Source organism: Tachypleus tridentatus, chromosome 13 (assembly GCF_004210375.1).
Source record: "Tachypleus tridentatus isolate NWPU-2018 chromosome 13, ASM421037v1, whole genome shotgun sequence".
Lineage (NCBI taxonomy): Eukaryota > Metazoa > Arthropoda > Merostomata > Xiphosura > Limulidae > Tachypleus > Tachypleus tridentatus.
In genome coordinates this window covers 237596134-237615483 of record NC_134837.1, presented here as the reverse complement: position 1 = coordinate 237615483, position 19350 = coordinate 237596134, and the positions used below count along the sequence as shown (strand labels likewise).

The window sequence follows — 19350 nt, the reverse complement described above, 5'->3', positions numbered from 1 at the left end:
CATATGACCAGAGGGTTTACGTTTCTTAACCCAAAATGCGTTCTTCGAAGGTCATGTACAGTTCTGTATAAAAGAACAGATCTGTGTCACATGGCCAAGAAGTTGAAAACCTTAAAAGCAGAAGTAATAAAACTGAGGAGGGCCAAGTAGAAATTTGGTAAGTGAATATATATATATATTATGGTCTTATTATCATGGTAATAATATTTCTCTCACTTTAAACCTAAAAGTAAAATCACGAAAGGAGAAAAAAAAAACTCTCCAGAATTATGGTACAGTCGAATACTCAGTAACTTCTTTGCATTTACTCTTCAGGAATACGAAAGTCTCTTTGTTATGTACGCGCGCTCTTATCAGAATCAGTTCAAATCTAACTTGACAAGAATTGGTAAGTTACTTGCTCTGTTTTAGGTTAACAAAGAATGGAAAAAAAATAACGTTTTTAAATAAATATTGAAATCAGTAACAAGTTCCATGTTTGAATATTTAGTTGATGGAAAACACTATGCCATATTCATGTTTCCTTTCTTCGTTCAATACATTTATCAGTTGGGTGTGGCTTGTAGGCTTGAGACTGAATAATGCTAATTCTGTCATTTTCAGTAGTCTAGAAAACAGTCACTTCCTCAGATTTCGTTTAAAAAGTTGAAAATAATCCTTCTGAAGGCAGATTATACCGGCTTACTGTGCATTAGATATTGATCTGATTGAAACTTCCAACAAATTCCTTAATGCTCATTGTAAATAAAATTTCGCGTAAAAGCAAATGTGTTGTTTTCTCCCTATTAATAAAAGTGTTAATATCCATACCAGCCGTCCTGGGATATGTTGTTTGTTGTTTTGAATTAAGCACAAAACGACACAATGGGCTATCTATGCTCTATTGAAACTCGGTTTTTAGCGTTGTAAGCCCGTAGACGTTCCGCTGTGCCTGCCACTGACAACTAATCCCTCTTTTCGATTAAAAGTAGTCACAGAGGCAGCTCCTATCGATAACTGGTCAGTTGTTCCAAATTAAAAATAGCCATACCTGAATTGTGCAGTTTCTAAATTCTACCGTTTGCCATTCTTGTTGAAAATAACAATTACAATGCAACAGGATACAAAAAACATATTCTAGATATTGAATTAACAATTGTACATCAATACAGTAATACGTTTTAAATATATATTTATTATTATTATTTACAAAGTAAAAGGAAAAAGGATTGTATTTTAAAATCTATTACAACTACAATAAACCCTCATATTAAAAGATCGACACCTCTGTTACGACTTTAATTCCGACTAGTTTTGGATTGGATTCGAGACATTTTCACACTCGAGTGATCGAGCATGTTCAAGCTCGCGACTCTTATTAGAGCTCTCTAACACCAGATCATGCAGGTCCGTATTAAAGGATCACTCTGAAAAATGTTAAAAGAAACTTAAGTTAATTTTATAAAACGTTTATTGAACAACTATGAGCCGTATGTTAGTCGATCCACTCGACTTTGTAGAACCTAAAAACACAACCAGCAGTACGTATATGATTCAATATAATAAATATTGAAATAGACCGAATATTACATGTATTAAATAACATAAAAATCATAATAAATTCTGTACATTTTACATCTCATGATTAATACATCATATTATTTAAATAATATACCATCTTGGAAAAATATCAAAGTTATATTTAACCTAAATAACAAATTGTAACGCACGTTTCACAAGTCATAAAATACTCTGAGAGACAGATATCACATGAACATGCTCTACAACAACTTTACCTTCAGATCTCGAGGTACGGCTTAGATCATAAGTTTTATCCACAAATAAAGTACTTATAATGGTATGTATGATATATAGAATATTCAAATAGTTAATACAAGTTTCATAGTATTTTATAAGATTAATATATTTGTTTAGATAATGTTTCTATGTATGATATATAGAATATTCAAATAGTTAATACAAGTTTCATAGTATTTTATAAGATTAATATATTTGTTTAGATAATGTTTCTATGTATGATATATAGAATATTCAAATAGTTAATACAAGTTTCATAGTATTTTATAAGATTAATATATTTGTTTAGATAATGTTTCTATGTATGATATATAGAATATTCAAATAGTTAATACAAGTTTCATAGTATTTTATAAGATTAATATATTTGTTTAGATAATGCTTTACTAAATTTTTGAAATAACCAAAATCGGTAAAAGTTTTCAAAGCAAATGCATTATTTTCTTAAAACCTCTACAATTATGAATATAGATGTGACTATATAAGTAATTATTAAATATCATAAAAGCGAGAATGTTGAAAATTATTTTACCTTTCATTGATTGAAATATTAAATGTTACCAACTGAAAGTCAAACACAAAATATACTCTTCAAAAAAGGAAACGCAAAAGAGATATTTTTGTTATTTTAAAGAGAAATATATGTAATAACGTTACAAGCTCAGAGTATGTGATGTTACACGTGTTAAGGCACTGATTATCAGACCAAAATGACAATAAAAGTTGTGCACATTGAAAACGGAGGAAAACAACGGTTTTTCGCCAAAACGCATTCGTGTCCAATAAATTTTTTTGAGAGATCTGCATGTTCTGCAAGTGCAACATGTGCAAAATCCCTATAAAAGTGACGGGTTCTCGGTTTCCATAGCTCAGTGTCAAACCACCGACACGCAATACAGTTACGCCAAGACTAACTGAAGCACAACGCAACAACGCCATTGGTCGCTTGGAAGCAGGCGAATCTCGATCAGATGTTGCCAAAGCTGTGAATGTCCACCCAAGCACCATCACAAGGCTATGGAATTGTCACCAACAACATGGATCAACTTGTGACCGTCCACGATCTGGCAGACCTCGTGTGACCACGCCTGCACAAGATCGCTACATCTGGTTACGTCACCTTCGGGATAGGATCACAACTGCGACGTCTACTGCCTCAACCATACCAGGGCTGCGTAGGATTTCCGATCAGACCGTACGCAACCGTTGACGAGATTCTCAGGCCCCATGTGCAACCCATCATGGTGAACGTCAACAACGTTTTTCAACATGACAACGCCCGTCCTCACACGGCCCGACTCACCACTGTCTTTTTAAGACACCACAATATCAACGTTCTTCCCTGGCCCTCCAGATCACCAGATTTAAACCCCATCGAACATCTTTGGGACGAGTTGAACCGACGTCTGCGACGGCGACAACCTCAACTGCAGACTTCACCTCAGCTTGCAGCAGCTTTTCAGGCTGAGTGGACAGCCATTCCACAGGATGTGATTCGTCATCTCATCGCTTCCATGGGCAGGAGATGCCAAGCAGTTATTGATACTCACGGGGGCATACTCGTTATTGACGTTGAGTGACGTTAAACGTCAACTAGTGAGCGTGGACTTCGCCATTGCAGACTTTGGATGTTCAGCAGTGAATGTGCAAAGTTTCACACATGTCATACAGAACTACCCGAAAGAAACTTGTTAACAATTTGTCTCAAATTTTGCCTTTTGCGTCTCTTTTTTTTTTGAAGAATATATGTTATGACGTATACTAGTCATGGTTTGGCGATGTGTTAAAAACTCGTCTAAATTGATTGGTATTCATCCTGACTGTATTCTGTCAGTAGTTTATACAAACTGAAACAGATCAGACGTAAGTAAATTTGGCTATAACTAATATATTCTAAATAAATTACAGATATTTATCTCGACTTTAGATTTTAATAAGTCATATATTCTTCTAATACACTAGAATCTGAAGAAGAAAGATGTCCAATACTTCTAAAGCTCTAGGATATGAAAGTACAGACGAGTTTATGAAAGAATGCCTAAGAGAAAAAACACCCGATGAAGTTAAAAGTTCTACGCAAACTGGGCTTCCAACTATGACGAGGTAGGTATAACAAATCTCATTTCATCTGCTCTAAGGCAGGTAGAATAAATAGAATTTCACCTTTTCTAAGAAAGGTATAATAAATTCAACTTCGTCTTCCACCTTTCGAAACGTCGTCCTTTTCACTTTACAATAGGCTGTTGCCGTCCATTCATCAAAGTTTCATCATGAATACTTTGCCTAAACAATCTGTCTAAGAAAATCCAACTTCACTTGCTCTAAAGAAGGTATATCAAATCCAACTTCATCTGCTCTGTTAAAACGTATTTGACAATATAAATCGTTATACTGAACTGTTTTGCCACTACTACTACTCTTGCATGTTTATCTTTTTTGTACGTCTGTGTTTTAACATTACTTAAACATTTTCAAACCAACTTATACTTTCTAAGAAGTTAACATGTAAACGTTTTAGGGTGTCAGTTACTTTAGATGACAAGTGAATAAGTAGTACTGGTAAATATTTATTTAACAAGGATGTAGAAGCTGAAGTTGATTCAAATGTTAACAGGCAGTTATATAATTAACTAATGTGTTTATTTCGTGCTATACTGTTACATTAAGACCCGGCATGGCCAAGCGTGTTAAGGCGTTCGACTCGTAATCCGAGGGTCGCGGGTTCGATTCTCTGTTGCACCAAACATGCTCGCCATTTCAGCCGTGGGGGCGTTATAATGTGAGGGTCAATCCCACAGAGTTGGCGCTGGGTGGTGATGACTAGCTGCTTTCTTTCTAGTCTAGCTCTGCTATATTAGAGACAGCCAGTGTAGATAACCCTCGTGTAGCTTTGCGTAAAATTTAAAAACAAACAAACTATTTTAATATACATTTTTCCATAGTCACTAACAACGAAATCGAATACATTTGCATATTCTTATACAGGAGGGTTATTTTAATGTAAATATGAAACGGGATTTTAAATATCGTAAATTGGGCACATGTGGATATGAGTATTTGAAAAGTACTTTAATTTGATGTAGTCATAACATTTGTTAAAAAATAATCCAACAGAGATCGAATTACAAATTGTGAGGATTTTCTTATATATATGGACAATAGTGTAAGATTTCTCCGCGAAAACACAAAATGGACTTACGATTTTTAGGAGGTTTCAGGACTCAAAACAACAACAACACAGTTTGTTGAATGTTGGGCTTACAGCGTGGAATTACGCATGCTGCTATCCTGTGGTACAAACAAGAAACTTCCCATTTAATTATGGACATAACTATTGTTAGCTGATGAACAAATTAGTCTCTGTTCATTGATGACTCCTTTTTCGTCATTTGTTTCTTTTGGATGTTTTCAGCTTGAAGTGCTCTTACAAAATAATGATGCTTTTAAATAAAATTTTGAATAGTTTAACTTTGAGAATTAATAACTTGAAACAAGTGGGTAAATTATTTGTTTATGCAGTTATCTTTTATGGTTTTGTAGGAAGTAAAGGAATTTGATTACAACGGACCCGAATTATTTGCAAAATGTTTTACAAAATTGAATATACCACGAAATGCTGAAATCATAGATATAGCAGCTGGAACCGGAGCTCTCGGAGAAAAGGTAAACTAATTAGTTACTATCTCGGAATATTTAATTATCAGGTATTTTACTTCCGTTAAAGTGGACACGATGTCAACAAAAAGTGGTTTAATACATGCTTTGCATTTCCAATTAATCCTTCATCATGTTGTAAGTGTGGAAACTTGTGTTGTAAGTTTGATCACATCACTACACTGTCAATACCTTTCCTGACAAATTAATTGGGAAATTCCACATGATGCTATATTGTTTTTAACAAATAGAATAAATATTACAGTTAAATGTAATGTTCAGTTTAGCTACTTATAAAGAGGTTTCTTAAATTTTCTAACATATAGGGATATTTAATGGTTTGTGTCCAAAAATTAGAAAGGAATTGTCATTCATTAATACAGAAGTATAGATGCTGAAGACAAAAAAAGTCTTTGAATCAGTATATGTTACACTGATCCAGTCAGATTATTGTATTATTACTATGTTCATACGCCATGAATGATGTCACATTTAATGTACCATTTTCATTATTAATGTTTGAAAAAGGCGATTTGTTACTTCTATGGTGCTTTGGAGACAAACTTTAAGACATTTCCACTCATTACAAATAGCACAAGTATACAAGAAACGGTAAAAAATAAGTAATAGCTCTGGTACCTATTTTTGCTATAATGGGAAGATCGTAGAATAAAATTGGAGCTATAAACATGTCTACTTATATTTTTTTAAAAATATATATTATTTATCAAATCCTGTGTAGCCCTTCTTGCTGGTACAATGTTGCTCACTTTAACACAATTTTTCTTTATCTTGCCAAAAATGTAATGTGAGAGACATCTTTAAAGGACTTCAGTTCTTAAATGTGTTTTATTTTTCATTATGTTTCTGCAAAATATAATAAAAATGATATTGTCAAATAATGATTATTTTACAAGAAGATAACTAAAAAATTATTTACTTTTTAAAGGGAATAAGGATCGTCAAAGACTACTAAACCTAGTTCAATCAAATTACAAAGAAAATACTTTTAAGTCTACAACCAGGGAATCTTAAAAAGTAGTCTTGTCTACAGTACTTATCAATTTTAGTGGAGTCAAAATAGGGATTTGTAGCTTAAGCCTAGTTTGCTTACTTTTTTTAGAGTCCATAGTTATAGGGTTGAAAGTTTGATCTTTGCATTGTCATACAATTGTTTTTGTACTTTTTGACGATCCTTCTTCATTTTAAATTAACAATTTTTAATTATTTTGTTCCGTGAGGTTTTTATGTCTATTTATGCGGAATAAATATCAAGCTACCTATGTGTATACGCATTTAGTTGAATATTGCATTGTTTTCAACAGTTTACTACTGCATTGAGTTTTTATCACCCAACCATTATTTACGTGCGCAGTAGGGTTACCCAGGTTTAAGTAAAATATTCATAGCTGTTTTTTTTATAGGCTTGTAAAAGAAGAATATTATAAAATATATAATGATATGAAGTACAAATAGATGAATTTTTAATTTTGTCTAACAACAACTCAGTGTTGTTTCAAGATCAAATATGTTTTTCAACCAAGATAGTTTTTGTCCGTATGCTCTATTAGAAATTTTGTGGATTTCTGGACGAACCCTGTTGTGAAACACTATGCTAAACATTGACAATTAATGCTGAAATGTCAAAATCTTTCTTTTGCGATTCACAATATTTCAACCATTTATGTTGTGTTACAAATGCAAAGGATACAAAAAAACAACACACTCAGTGACATAATTTACACTAGTCTTATGTACGCCTAACATTCCGCTTAAAAGGTAAAGCCAATCTCGTTGTTATATATTGATATTACATAATTAAAAGAAATTGATGGACTTTTGTAGAAATGAGATCAATAATGTTTTGTGACATTGGTTACTGAGAGATTTATAAGACATTATTTAGTAACGCTGAATGAGTATAAATTTGTCCTATGCATTGTGAAGTGTGGAAACAAAGGAAGAAAGTATAATCAAGACCTCATGATCATAGATTTATAAATTACATCCAAACAAAGAAAAGAAAAACTCTCTCACCAAGAATAGTTTCATTTATACCAAATATCATCAATGATACGATTATTGTAAACGCTGTGTTTCTGGTTATTTCTCTCCAGGTGACAATAAAAAATAATAGAAATGATCAAAATTTTGTTCCTTTACTACATATTATAAAAATCTGAAGCATTTAAGATATTTGGGCAAAAAAAGCAACGACGGAGCAAGTACTACCACCTCCACCCCATAGTATAACTTAATCTCACATTTCATAGTCACTCCCGTCGCGCCAAACATGCTCGCCCTTTCAGCCGTGGGGGCATTATATGTTACGGTCAATCCCACTATTCGTTGGTAAAAGAGTAGCCCAAGAGTTGGCGTGGGTGGTAATGACTAGCTGCCTTCCCTCTATTCTCACACTGCTAAATTAGGGACGACTAGCACAGATAGCCCTCGAGTAGCTTTGTGCGAAATTCAAAAGCAAACAAACAAACACATTTCATAGTTAACTGAAATAAATAAATTTTGCAAAATCAAACTTGTCCAATAAAGAGGTAGAAACATGCAGTTGAGGCAGTTAAATGTTGGTAAATTCCTTTGTGAATCAATCAAAGTTGAGATCATTGAGGAAATAAATTCGTGGCGTATCAATAAATTCTGTTAAAATTAGTTAGATTTAACAACTTTTGAAATATAGAAAAACCAGTGCATTTTGGTAACACTACGTTCCAACAATGGCTTGAATGTCATGCTGCTTAGCAAAAAAGTGTAACCTAAGATTTCTGTTAGTTAATAACTATTAATTTGGATCATATGTTAATTAATGAGATCTATTTTTATTAAAATGTTGCTGTTATAACAGAAAATATCATAATTTAGAAACGTTTTGAGTTTAAAACTGAATCAATATTTTTACTTTCATGATAAATTTTATGCACGTGGTTCTACACTAGATCTTCACTTTAGGCTTATTATACCAATACTCACTAAATTTATAAGATTTCTCGTCACACAAACCCCTCACAGCACCCTTGCAATCCCGTCATTAAAATCGTAATGGGAAGACTGTTATCGATTATTCGATCTGGATAAATACACTTTGGTTGGTATTACTTCTCTTATTTTGAGAAATAAATCGTCACGTGTCGTGACACACACTGGTGCTTATATAGGTTAGATAGTCTCTATTTTGTTGAAGAACCCTGGTGCCATTTGCCTTAAGCTCGGTTTAGATCTTTTTTATTCTAAATTTATTTGTTTCTTCAGCGTAAGTCATGGTCTGAACTGTGTTAGAAACACGCCACTAACCATTGGCACAAATCTCGTAAATCGTTCAAACTGCTTTAAAAGAAATTTATTTAATTTCTTATACGATAAGGTTGTAACTTTGCTCAAAATATAATGTAATTTTCAAACATATAGATATTTAATAATATAATTGTTCAAATTAATTTAGTGTGAATTGCTATAATTTACTTTTTCATTTCATTCTACTGTATTACAGTTGAATGCTATGGGTTACAAGTATATCGATGCTTTAGATGGAACACAAGAGATGTTAGACATCGCACGAAAGAAAAATGTGTACAGAAATTTCTGTCAGTTTTTCCTAGGGTGTGGTTATGAGTCACCAATCAAAGATGGTATGTTTTAATAAGTGAAAGTTTGTTTGAAATACATATTTTTGGGGCTTGTGAGCTTAATCCTGTTAAATTAAATTAAACTAGTGTGAATCAGTAAAAGAAAGATAATGGTCCTAAGCAAAAAAATCGTGTGAATTCAGTGAATGCTGGTTTCTTAAGTTAAGATTTAGGGATGATAAGAATATATTTGAAAAAGTATAAAATCAGAATATAATTACGATAATCTTTATACGAATTAAGACATTGCACATAAATCATGATCAACGGAAAATAATAGAGACAAATAAGCCAAAATCAAATATGCCGATTTCAATAATTGCATAGGATACGAATAATGGGCGATAAGTTATTGTACATTAGAAACATTTTCATGAATTAAAAACTTGTACACATTGAAATGGACCTTATATATATATATATTAGAAAATTATGGTTTCATTTTATTTTTATGCTTTAGAGATTTAATATTTTAGTTGAAATACAATAATCGCATAGTTTAGAGTATTCATCCACTTCCATTCTAGTTTACAACAGAATATTTATTAAATACGGAAGTAATAAAACAAAAGAGACAATGAAATGCATTTCTAACCATAAGTTAAAGTGGAGAATATTATTGAAATCCGAAGCTTGGTTTAAACATAATAACTTGACACTAAAGTAGATATTCTCCGTGATCATTCCGACTTCTTAGACCAAATATTTGATTGTAAATTTCCATTGATCCTAACACATGGTGAACTTTTCTGTCTTTATCTGCTTACTGTGGTGGTTAATTTTAATTCCTACTTTACGTTTAGGTTATATTCTAATTTGATACAGAAAATGAGGTTGTATAAGTTACAAACAATTTCCCTGAAAGTAAATCTGGATAGTAAGAATCATAAAAGTAAGGAAAATTAAAGGATTTTTAACATTACTAATTTATTAAAGTGAAACCTGCAATGAAAATTAAAATAACTGTCGAGGTGAAAACAAAAGCACAGAAGAAGGTATATATATAAAGCTTTAAGTACAGGAGCGTATATTTTAAACACAAGTAAGTGTACTGGTTTGAGATGTCAGGTAATAAATAACCACTTACCAACAACCATTAAAAATTAAAAACACCATAGTTTCACACGTATTGGATAAATTTTAGCAGTATAAATTTCTATCTGAATCAAAAGTCAAGAGTCTCATAAATGCAAATATAAAACAAAAACGTAAAAAATAACAAGCAATTCATAAGATATTTTGTCACACCTTCAATGTACTGTAGTTACTGAGCATGCCACACTATCACAGACCCTTCCTCATACCAAACAATGAATTAATCCAATATTTATTAATAATATACTAGTTACATGCACTTATTCACCAGTTAACAATATATAATTATATATTTTAATAACTGTTTACCAGTTTATCTAAAAGACATGTTAGGCTAACAGAAAATAAAGAAGTTCACTCAGGTTCCTATATAAGTTGATTCACCATTTAAGCTAAATTAAAAACGATTTAATCACACGCTGTTGGCCAGTCTATTGAATTTGATAAATAAAGAAGACATTACTCATGAACTTCCTTAATTGTGGATACACATATAAAAATATCAGATACTCCTACGCATTGAAGTCTTTAGATAAGTTTTATAAAATAATTCTTACAACGTTTACAGGTACTTACGACGTAGCAATATCGACTGGAGCAATAGGACAAGGACATATTCCATACGAGGCTTTTTATGAAATTGTTCCAATGGTAAAACAAGGTACATGTTAACATAATTTTGTATGAAGCTAACTTATACATGTGATAAAATATTTTCTCTTATATCGTATTTGTCAACTTTAAAATAAAAAGTTATAGTACTTCTGATGCTAACATCATAAGTACACAAATGGAAAGTATGAACATAAAATGTAATTATTAACGTATGATACAAGTTGTATGCAACTAAGATATTATGTTATGTCAAAAATATGCAAACTATATTATATTTACTTGAATGCTTTTTAAAATATGTATTAGTGATTTTGCACAGCCTGAGATTTATGGTTTAACAAGTAGGGGAGTTGGTTAAGTGGTAAGATTGTTCTTTATGAATTCAGAAAATGTACAATATTTTTTTATACTTTCTCATGGAATGCTATGTTAGGATAGTGTTTATTATATTCGTATATGTACATTTTTATAGTTCAATACATATGACACAATAAAATAACTATTATTTTTTTCTTTTTTCTATTTAAAGATCAGATATTCGTCATAACGTTATCGAGATGAGATTTATTACCATGAAATATTTAGATGAATATTTAAGTTTGAGTTATGATATGTGCTAACACAATATTAAACAATATTTTATTCAGTCTCTAGTGATAGAACCATTCTCTACCTACATTTATTAATATTTCAACGTTTCAAACCACTACCTATGACTGTACTAAATCAATATAACTCCTGTTACTTTGCTGGTTTTGTACTTTTGGTTATAAATCATTGTAAGAGCTTCAATTCCACTAAACACTTTCTCTACAGGTGGTTTAATTTGTTGGCTGACGATGAACCCTAATGAAGGAAAAGTTGAAAAAAGCTTCAAGACAGTAATGGCTGACTTAACAAATAGTGGGAAGTGGAAATCTTTTCAAGAGCCTGTTTGTGTAACCAGTTTTTTTGTTAAAGAGACAGGTCTGTTTCATGTTATGCAAAAATTGTAATTCAAATTTTCATATGAAAACACCTTATTGACTTGTTTTCTAAGTTTCTCAAATACATAGCTGTTTTAGTAATATAATGTGTAAGGTTACCAGTTTCATAAATGTTTTTACCGTGCAGAAAAACGTAGAAGTTACAGTAAGAGTATGATACAAAGTGAAATAAAAGCGTAGCTTTTTCAGTATGATACACTTAAGTTTAAGGATTAAGAAAGTGTTACGAAAATTCAAGAATCAAAACACTACATTTAGTACTTGTCCAATAATCAATGATTTAGTTTAAGTCGTATGTTAAAATTTTAACAAGGATTTAATAACATACAAGTTAACTGTATGCATAAACGACAACACTACAGATTACAATGTACTGTTCAAACTATCAATGTTTTATAGATTGGATTTATTCCTTTGGTTTATCAGTTTAACAATATATAACAATATTTCACGTATATATTGTTGTTCTGATGAAAAAATGTACTTTTGTATTGAATTTTGTCAAATATTACACATGGAAATAAATACATCAGTGAAATCAGGAAGTGTTACATACTTTCTCATTTTGTGGATCACATCAGTTGATTCACTGATTTCCAACAGAAACACGAAAAATATCCAACATAAACAGCAGGTCAGGAAATGCTGTGCAGATAACAATATTAACACAGACAACAACATGTATATAAGTAAACACAATTGAAAAAACAAACAGAATATTTATAGTTTAGCGAAAACATTTATAACTGAAATGTTTCGTTTAATTACAATTACTAACGACTTTACGTTTTTGTTACTGTGCGTTTTTCCGTTGTCAGACTGATAATTAAGTCTAAGGAACCTTAGAGAAGCTGAGATAATGTGAAACAGTTAAAATCTTAACAGAACTTTATAGCACTTGATAGAACTTTTAAAGTAAACAAGAAACAAATTTAATGGATTGTAGTATAAAGTTTAATAAAATAATATATACAGTCATGTGAAAAAGTTAGGACACACTATGAAAGCCTGTGTATTTTTGTAATATTTTTGGATATATGGATATTTAATCTCAAGTTTAACAATACTGAGAGATTATAAGAATATAACTAAACAGTTAAAACTGAAGAAAAGACTTTTCAAGATTTTCTGTAAATGTAATTCTACAAAAATGCATATTCTAACTGAGAAAAAAGTTAGAACACCCCCACATTTATTCCCACTTAAAATGGCTCAACTCACACACAGGTGTATCACACCAGGTGCACATGATTAGAAGATCGTTACTCAGCATTTTGAATGAGGCTTGCACTATTTATACCTCATACATTTAGTTTGGTGTGCTCCTGACTGTTGAAGTGAGAGTGAGCACCATGGTGAGAGCAAAAGAGCTGTCTGAAGCCTTCAAAATGAAAATTGCAGCAGCTTATGAGTCTGGTAAGGGATTTAAAAAGATCCCAAAAGATTTGGAAATCAGCCATTCCACTGTCCGAAAAATAGTCAACAAATGGAGGGCTTTCAAAACAACTGTTAACATGCCCAGGTCTGGTCGTCCAAGCAAGTTCACCCCGAGAGCAGACTGCAAGATGCTAAAAGAGGTCTCCAGAAACCCTAAAATGTCATTACGGGACCTACAGCAGGCTCTGGCTACTGTTGATGTGAAAGTGCATGCCTCTACAATCAGAAAGAGACTGCACAAGTGTAACTTGCTTGGAAGGTGTGCAAGGAGGAAACCTTTGCTCTCTAAGAGAAACATCAAGGCCAGACTGAAGTTTGTGGGTCATTATTAAAGTAGGAAAGGGGAGTTATATTCAAGTTGATATGAAATGGAAATTTCATTGTCAGTAACCTATTCGATTGCCTTAATCTAATTATTATTATTTAATTACTAGAGTATGTAAACATCATACAAACAAGAAAGACATGCTTTGCATAATTTATGACTGTGTGCTATACTAGGATATTTACCCAATTTGGATCTTTAATGCAGAAATAATCCTGTTTGTATTAAGCCTGCTGAAGAAGATCGAATATTTCTTACGTCCAAAAGTTAAAAGGATTTAATTAGAAAATAAAACAGCTATTATGACGAAGATCCCAGCAAGATGTTGTACAAGGAATAAATGTTATTTTTTTCTTTGTATTAAACAGTTGTTTGAGTCTTTCCTTTACTGTCTGAATTTATTCTCTCATAAGCAAGTTTTGCTGAGTTTTTGGTATTATAAGATAGATATTCACCCGTTGGCTCCAATTTCATCAGATATTAGCACGTATTCATTTTTATAAATGAAAGTGAATGTGTGTATCTGTTCCTTATACGTTTCCACCATCCTTGATCAATCATTACCGAATTTGATACAGTGATATAGGGTGACATGGGAAAGGTCATGATTGTTGGACCCTCACCCATATAAATAAACGTCAATACACGTGTGTGTTTATCTATTCCTTACACGTTTCCACATTTCTCGAGGAATCAGGAAGAAAGTTGACACAGTGATAAAAGATGACACGAGGAAGGTCACGAGGAATTTGGACCCACATCTAATATGATAGTAATAGAATTCTTAGAAACAGTGTGCCCTCCTTTTCAATATTGGCACATTTATGTATTTTTATTTCACTTTTAATGTTTATTATGTTCAGAAAATACAAGAAGCAAAATTCCCTAACTTTCGTTAAAAACGAATTTTTATTTCATCAGTTGAATGGACGGATACTCCAACCTGTAAACATCACAGTAGAAACTCATTTTTTTTTTTAAATATAGAATACTTATATAGTATTTCGACTGAGCCATACTTTTACATTTTTTTCATAGTCGATTAGTAGCATTGAAAGCGAGTCTAATTTTCAGTCTATGAATAGAAGACTTTATTCCATTTATCCATTATTACATTTATCCTTTACTACTTTCTAAGCAAAAACAAAACTGATATCTAATTGTCTTTTAGAATTAATATTTGATGCCGTCTTAATATCCCTATGTTTTCTCGCTTTGATAGTTTTGAAATGTGCCTTTGTTTGTTTCAAAAGTACTTTGTTATTTTTGTCATTTTACTTTAAGAAAGAGGTAACGTACCTGTTGCTTTTTCGTTCAATGACTAGAATCTAAACTAAAGGAAGTAAATCAAGTTTGTATTTCATATGTAGAAGGGCACTGTATGAGTGGCCTATAATATAAAAATGTAAACTGATTGAAAGTCAGGAGGCATCTCACGAGGATTACTACAGATTGTTAGGAATATTCTTCATTAGTACAGTTGATCAAACAGCATAAATGTTTACTTTAATTTTCATGAACAAAATATTATAAAAGCTTTATTTCTATTGTTAAACATTATAATTTTGTGAATATTACACGAAGTTCTTTAAAACCAATTATTATGATGTGAACGCCTTTTTCAAGCTGGCGAAACATGGTTCATAATTATATTTGTCACAAGATGTTAGTATTAACAAGTCTTACATTTGTAAACACTACATTATTTATCTAGTTCCTTAGGAATGTTTAGAATTAAAAGAGTGTATAATAATGGCATTCAAACATATTATATTTGCCATATAAGTCGCCAATGGCAAGTTTCGCTCCATCCAGAACACTTCAAGCTGGCTGGGATACAAAAAAATAACAACAACATAGTTATTACTTGGTAGAAACAATATTTATATAAACCGTTTGTTAATGCAACAATTGTTATGGTGTAAATATCTTTCACAAGCCAGCAAAGCATGGTTAAAATCACGCTTGTTTAACACTAATGTCTTATGACAAGTTTAGTTATAAACTTTAATATTAAATTTTAACATACGTTTTTTCAGTTGCTATTGTTAATTTTGAATACCACATACTTTACTGAATGATATGTTGTATAAATGTGATTTGCTGCGTGCAAAAACTTGCGTTTTTATTCATTCTGATATATTGATGGTTGCTATTTAATAAGATCATAAATATATATTCAGTGCCCAGGTGGAGAATCATTGAAGAAGGTCGTATGATTTGATACAATCAGAGTAAGTTATGAGAACAAGTCAAAGTAGGATGTTGACACACTATTATGAAATTTTACAGTTTAACTGACAAAAACTCCCTAGAACTGAGACAGTTACAACGAAAACTTAAAAAAATACATTAGAAAGTATCTTGTAATGACATTTTCATGATCTAAAAGTTATAACACAGAGAACTTGAATAATTATTACATTTCTGGAAAATATCATTTGAAGCATCACTGATAAACAGTTTTCTCAAATCTTCATAATATAAAACACTTGGCGATTTGCACCTATATAATACTGTACAACTTATCTTGAAGAAGGAAGAAATGGACCAAAGTATTCTATGTAGGTGTTGGCTTTTTGAAATCTGGTGACATGGATGAATTTTCGGGTCTGGCTTTTGTGACTGATTTACTGTCATATATTTATTTTAATATCGATGCTTGTTTAACTTAAACTTACATTTAGAAATGTATATAACGTATGCTTTACTCTGTATTACGAAATTCCCGCCTATTCACTAAAAGCTGTTGAAGATTCTCAAATGTATGGATTAACATTATATATGTTTATGTAAACACTAGTATATCGTCTATATTATTGTGCAAGTACAAATTTCAAGAAACTCTTTTCACATCTATAAACGTAACCAATGAGACACATTAAGAGGTGTACATTATTGATTTGCTATAGTTGGTATATTATAAACCTCGTTAGCTGTAACTGTGATTAATGTTTATTAATCGGGAACTTCAAATATTTGACCAGGAACATTTATAGATTTCGAACGTTACAAACCATTAACTTCAGTGGAGTCATATCGGATATTAGAATTTTTACGAAAACATTATCTAACTTCAGCGGTGAAAAACTCGGCATACGATCAGCGAAGGTCAGAGAACGCAGAGTTAGCTATCCCCCTGTTAAGTGAATTTTACCTACAGGAACTCAAAATTAACTCGCTCATCGTGAACCTTTGATAAGATATCAAGGAGGTTCCAGACCAAAAAGAAGATTCAATATTATTAGTAAGTTAATTTTTGTTTGTTTTGAAGTTAAGTGTAATGTAACACAATGGGCTATCTGTCCTCTGCGCACCATGAGTATTAAAATCTGAATTCTAGCACTGCAAGCCTGCAGACATAACGCTGTGCCAGTGTGGTGCTGTAATTTTGTAAAACTTTTGTACATAAATCATTATTTGTAATAACTGTTATTATAATTGGATTGTTTTTTGTATATTAAAATACATTTATACTGAAAAAACTGTGTGTATTAGTCTTGTTGGTAAGTATCATAAATTGGATATATGTCAACATTTAGTTAACTTCTGAATCTAAATTATCCTTTAGCTCAGTTTCGGGCTATTCGAAATTATATGTTACGTACTACTCTTTGTTGTTGATATTATTTTTCCACGTATTGACAGAATCTTGTCCTGATAAAAGTCGTTATGGGTTCAATTATGATGCAGGTTATCAGTTAAGTATGTTCGTTAAGCTGTTTTCAGATTCTTTTTAACGTTTTAAAGGTTGCTGCCCTACTTAACAGATTGGATACATCGAAAGTGGTCATTGTACGGTCCTGTCGCAATTGGAAGAACTATGAATTTTTATCATTTCACAACAAGCAAGCTTCATATCTCTATTTAAGTATTTGTTCTTAATTCTTTATATATTTTCGTGCAGGCGTTCTACATGTAGTTAATGACATATTTCAGAAAACGTTTTAAGCTTGTTTTTATCCCCTGGCTCAGACAAAGGTTACCTATCACAAGGAATGTTCTCTAAGGTTTATACTTGTTTGGCCTGTTTTCTGTGCTATGATGTTTTTACGTGATGTACTACTCATTTCGACGGTTGGTAATGGAGACATTTACAAGTTATTCTGAATTAGGGATTCTTCTTCTTTGGACATCTGTAATGGAAATCATCATTGTGAGATGCAATACCAGAACTTTGTTGTAGCTTAAAAGTGCTCTTATACTTAACTCTCTCGATACAGTAAAACTTGTAAATCATTATCGTAGAAGGGTATTTTTAAGATGAAAAAACGTATAGAATAACAGTGGGAAAAGGAACCCGCATATGATGTGAGAAAATGATCTTAAAGTTCTAGGAGAAAACACCAAGAGAAACCTTCTCCTGGCGTAAGAGTTTTATTCATTCTTGTTGTTCATCGTATTTCATCATTGACAACTGAAAAGCCTGCTGCTAAGCGAGCTCTCAGGTTACTTTTCACGTGGAGAAAAAAAAAAAAGGCCGTAAAAGATGGACCGTGCTTGAGACAATCAGTATAGACTCTCAAGAATTAGTGGTAGTCTCCATGGGACTCGCCCGGCATTGCCAGGTGGTTAGGGCGCTTGCGCGAAATTAAAAACAAACATTCTTTGGGATTCGTATGCATTTGATAACAATTCCATGGATAACGTTTTTCAAGCACCGGTTTGAGTTACCAGTGACTGAGATAAGAAGCAGTGGACAAAGTGACTCAACATACTCGGAAGGAGCAAGATGTTGTTAAGAATGGATCTTAATCTGTCTTAGAGAGAGATGATGCAACGTATGATGGCTTACTGATGAGTTTAAATGGTCCACTACTTGACAATGTATGGCCTTCGAACAAGGATATTTAATGATTGAGAAAAATCAACGTCAATAAACTGTGACGTAGATTGTTTGTTTGTTTTGAATTTCGCACAAAGCTACTCGATGGCTATCTGTGCTGGCCGTCCCTAATTTAGTAGTGTAAGACTAGAGGGAAGGCAGCTAGTCATCACCACCCACCGCCAACTCTTGGGCTACTCTTTTACCAATGAATAGTGGGATTGCTCGTAACATTATAACGCCCCCACGGCTGAAAGGGCGAGCATGTTTGGCGCTACGGGGATGTGAACCCGCGACCCTCAGATTACGAGTCGCACGCCTTAACACGCTTGGCCATGCCGGGCCCTGTGACGTAGATTCATTCCTGTGAATAATCGAACATTCCATACTCGGGATTGGCAAAAATCTAACCTCATGATGAATTAGAGTTTTTGTATGCTTCAAAACAACAAATTCGTTATTATTTAAACCTCGAAATCAGGAATGAATTAATAAAAATGTTCTAAAAAATTAGGTTGTTAAATAAATAAATGTATCAGATACATTACATAATACTAAATCATACACTTGATATTAAACTCATTCTTTATATATGCAGTTTAATACTAGCTATATAAAAATTCCATAGATGGTATAATACGGCCTGGCATGGCCAAGCGCGTAAGGCGTGCGACTCGTAATCCGAGGGTCGCGAGTGCGCGCCCGCGTCGCGCCAAACATGCTCGCCCTTTCAGCCGTGGGGGCGTTATAATGTGACGGTCAATCCCACTATTCGTTAGTAAAAGAGTAGCCCAAGAGTTGGCGGTGGGTGGTGATGACTAGCTGCCTTCCCTCTAGTCTTACACTGCTAAATTAGGGACGGCTCGGTGCAGTGGGTTAACAACCGACTCACTTAAATAATTGTTGAAGAATCCGCAAGCGATTGCGGCCCTACGTTCCTAGATGGAATCTAGTGGTGATAACTATGTGGTATAATAT

General features: G+C 32.6%; 1 protein-coding gene across 1 annotated transcript; it reads left to right on the top strand.

Moving 5' to 3' along the window:
• LOC143237460 (methyltransferase-like protein 27) lies at nucleotides 1-12326 on the top strand. Its single transcript, XM_076476733.1, has 6 exons — nucleotides 1-157; nucleotides 3760-3900; nucleotides 5338-5460; nucleotides 8954-9092; nucleotides 10753-10845; nucleotides 11616-12326. Exons 4-6 carry the CDS (start codon nucleotides 8963-8965, stop codon nucleotides 11792-11794), a joined length of 402 nt encoding a protein of 133 aa, XP_076332848.1. The 5' UTR covers nucleotides 1-157; nucleotides 3760-3900; nucleotides 5338-5460; nucleotides 8954-8962; the 3' UTR covers nucleotides 11795-12326.
• The last annotated feature ends 7024 nt before the right edge of the window (nucleotides 12327-19350 follow it).